General features: G+C 37.8%; 1 protein-coding gene across 2 annotated transcripts; it reads right to left on the bottom strand.

Annotated features, from left to right (window-relative positions):
- Positions 1 to 915: 915 nt before the first annotated feature.
- Positions 916 to 2,836, bottom strand: LOC145013226 (uncharacterized). Of its 2 annotated transcripts, none has more exons than XM_078972033.1 (3): positions 2,624 to 2,836; positions 1,966 to 2,456; positions 916 to 1,855 (listed from the first exon to the last, which is right to left on the bottom strand). In XM_078972033.1, exons 1-3 carry the CDS (start codon positions 2,742 to 2,744, stop codon positions 1,205 to 1,207), a joined length of 1,263 nt encoding a protein of 420 aa, XP_078828159.1. In that variant the 5' UTR covers positions 2,745 to 2,836; the 3' UTR covers positions 916 to 1,204. The 2 variants fall into 2 exon arrangements, with proteins under 2 accessions (XP_078828159.1, XP_078828160.1); XM_078972034.1 differs by having other exon boundaries at positions 1,966 to 2,453.
- Between the last annotated feature and the right edge of the window lie 200 nt (positions 2,837 to 3,036).

Here is a 3,036-nt window from a genome sequence, read left to right as displayed (position 1 = left end):
TTCAATGTGGATCCATAATAATTGTAATATTGTGAGAAAATCGAACTCGATGTTGATTTGATAAAGTCCTAACGAGTTTGGTAGTAATTAGTAATATGTTGGAGATGTCTTTGCTAATCGGCGTCATTTGATGACGCCAATTATCTCTTGTCAAGGCTAAAGTTTAAGAAGATTATTAACTGGGATTATATTCGAAATTATACCGGTAAACCAACATAACTGTTGACTAATATGATGTTATATTTATGATATGAGCACTCTTGAATCATACTTTTACCATTTATGCCATTTACAAACCAAATAAATACAAGAGGGTGAAAATACAACTTGATTTGATGTAATTTGTTAAAACGCCTAGGTATTTGTATGCAGCACCCACGTTTTTTATTAAGCTTTGTGGTCTTCAATGTAAACGGAAAATATAGAATCTATGTGCAATTGTTAGGTACAAGCGTGAGAAAATCGTAAATATTCTGTGCAAATTAAATACATCACCATAGTCAAACAATGGGAATAACAAATGATGACAAGGTTGGAGAGAAGTGCAGATAGAGGCTAAAACTCTTAACAATATGATAATACATAAATGATAATGTTGTAACATGTATAAATAAATAACTTGAATGTGTGTACAAATACGTGTGAGAAAATAGGCAAAATGAGAAGGTTAGATTCTAACGATATGAATCCAAGATGTGGTACAAGGTTGGAGCAATCTTAAAATGATACTATGAGAAAATATTATTCGACGTTGATAGATTACTTAAATGAGCATTTTGGCAAGGTAAATTGTTACTAAGATTTTTTTTTTTTTTTTTTTTGATAATGGGGTTTATGACTTGTGAATTGTAAGGGATATAGATGAAAACATACTAAATGAGTATTGCAATGTATGGATTGAATTACATAGTAATATGTACAAACTAAGAAGGATTTATTTATCAATAAACAGAACAAAAGCAACAAAAAGAGAAGGGTCAAGAGCTTAAATTAAGTCATTCCCAATTAACATGACAATGAACAAAAAAACATCTTTAGACATATTAGTTAAAGTTAACCTATCAACTTAAATGTTGAGAAACCTTCTTCATAATGTGAAAATTTGAAGGCTTTTAACTCATAAAGCTATCATTAAAAAAGCATAACATCTACTTCTGTGCAGCATAAATAATTAGATACTTACACTATATCTCACCTTCCTCTTCTAGTCTTCTTCTTCTTCTTCTTCAACCAGTTTGACCTCTGTCTCCTTTGTTTCACTTCCAGTTTTCTTTTTAATGTCACAAGGAATGACAGATTTACCCTTTTGAAGCAGTTCAACAAGTTGGACAGAATGTTTCTTCCCTTCTTTATGATTATTCATCACTTTTTCAGAAAAGGCTCCCACTTTACACATCTCACACCAAAACTTGAATTTATCTCTGTTCTTCTCCCCCTTCATCTCATCTTCTTTCTTTGAACTTGTGCTTGATTTACTGCTATCCATTGATGGTGTTTGATTACCTGAACGTGAACGCTTTCTGGGTTTGGAGTTTTTCTCCCCGGAGCTCAGGTTGACTCTTGTGACATCAAGTTTGACCGACTTGACCACTGGTTTTTTGGTTGCAACCCCGAGACCACAGTTAGCACCGGTTTTCTGGGCTATCAGAGACGCTTCTTTCAGCTGGTGTTTCTTGCCTTGAAGGTGTTCGTTTAGACCACGCTCGCTAGTGGCAGTGACCTGACAGACGGCGCAGTTCCACTCTTCTCTGATCTTCTTCTTTGAAGTATCTGAATAGGACCCGCTTGAGTCTCCGGCGACTGGTGGTGTTGGTTTCCGTTTTGCTCCGGTGAGGGTCTCACCTTTGGGGTTACGCTACAATGAGAAACACAAGTCAAGGGGTTTAAAGGATTTGTATTTTAGAGGAATAATTAGAATGAGAATAATGATTCGTGAAGCATGTACACAGAGAGGAAGATACTAACCAGAACGATGACTTCCTTTTGACTGCTCTCTGGGAGAGGCGTAGGAATCTCTTGAAGTATCGGTGAATCGGCAAATCGCTGATATGGGAGAACGTTAAAATCCCTAATTTCCAATGGATGGCCGCCACCGCCACCGCCGCGGGAAAACTTTTCATCAAGAGAAATTATGATTCTCTCCTCCAGTCCAATCGGCTGCCGACGCAAAATTCCTGTGTCAAATAGGTTATTGTGGCTCACCGGCAGTGGTAACGGCATATACGGCGAGGGAAATCCTCCGCCACTCCTCATAGACATCATCTCCCGCTCCATCATCAACTCATGCCGCAATTTCTCCTCCAACATACGCTTACGAGCCAACTCCTCTGCTATTAACTCCTCTCTGATCCTCTCCTTCTCAAGCTCCCACTGGAACGCATCTCTCATGTCAAAACGTCCTCGAAAAAACGCCGGTCCTCCCTGGCCTCCACTAAAGTCTCGTGTTGGAAAACCTGCTGCAACTCAAAACATCAAAAGAAGCACACATTCAATGACCAAGAAATCAACTACGCTACACTTCACCCGTTCACAAAATATGGGGCATAAAATGTCATAGTTACTCAGTTACTCTATATCCTCATCAAAAACATTGAACAAACAAAACAAATTAGCGATCACAGACCTCGAATCCCTTGTTCTGTGTAGTAAGTATAAGGCGACGAGGATGATGAAGACTGCGAATGATAAAATGGATTTTGTTGGCCTTGCGCTTCTGCATCCTTCAAACGACGCTTAAACTTCATTGTTAACGGAGAGAAAGTTAGGGTTCCAACAGGCGAGAGCAATAGATACAGAGATATGCATATAAATGTGATACAGAGAGACAATGACCGAGACTCACACTCTGGTTTTGGGTTTAAAAAGACTCTTAGTTGGGACACGCGCCTAATGAGCAGGTGTACTCACGCTCATCGTCTTGGTCGAAAATTAATATTTCAAATCTTATTATCATTTACTAAAATTTAGGTGGTGTTTGTTTTTATAGAAATTATCAATAATATTTATAATTCTCTAGCTTTTTTTTTAGAAACAGCA

The sequence above is a fragment of the Lactuca saligna genome, chromosome 8, assembly GCF_052625555.1.
Source record: "Lactuca saligna cultivar CGN05327 chromosome 8, ASM5262555v1, whole genome shotgun sequence".
Lineage (NCBI taxonomy): Eukaryota > Viridiplantae > Streptophyta > Magnoliopsida > Asterales > Asteraceae > Lactuca > Lactuca saligna.
This window is presented reverse-complemented; position numbering and strand designations above follow the sequence as displayed.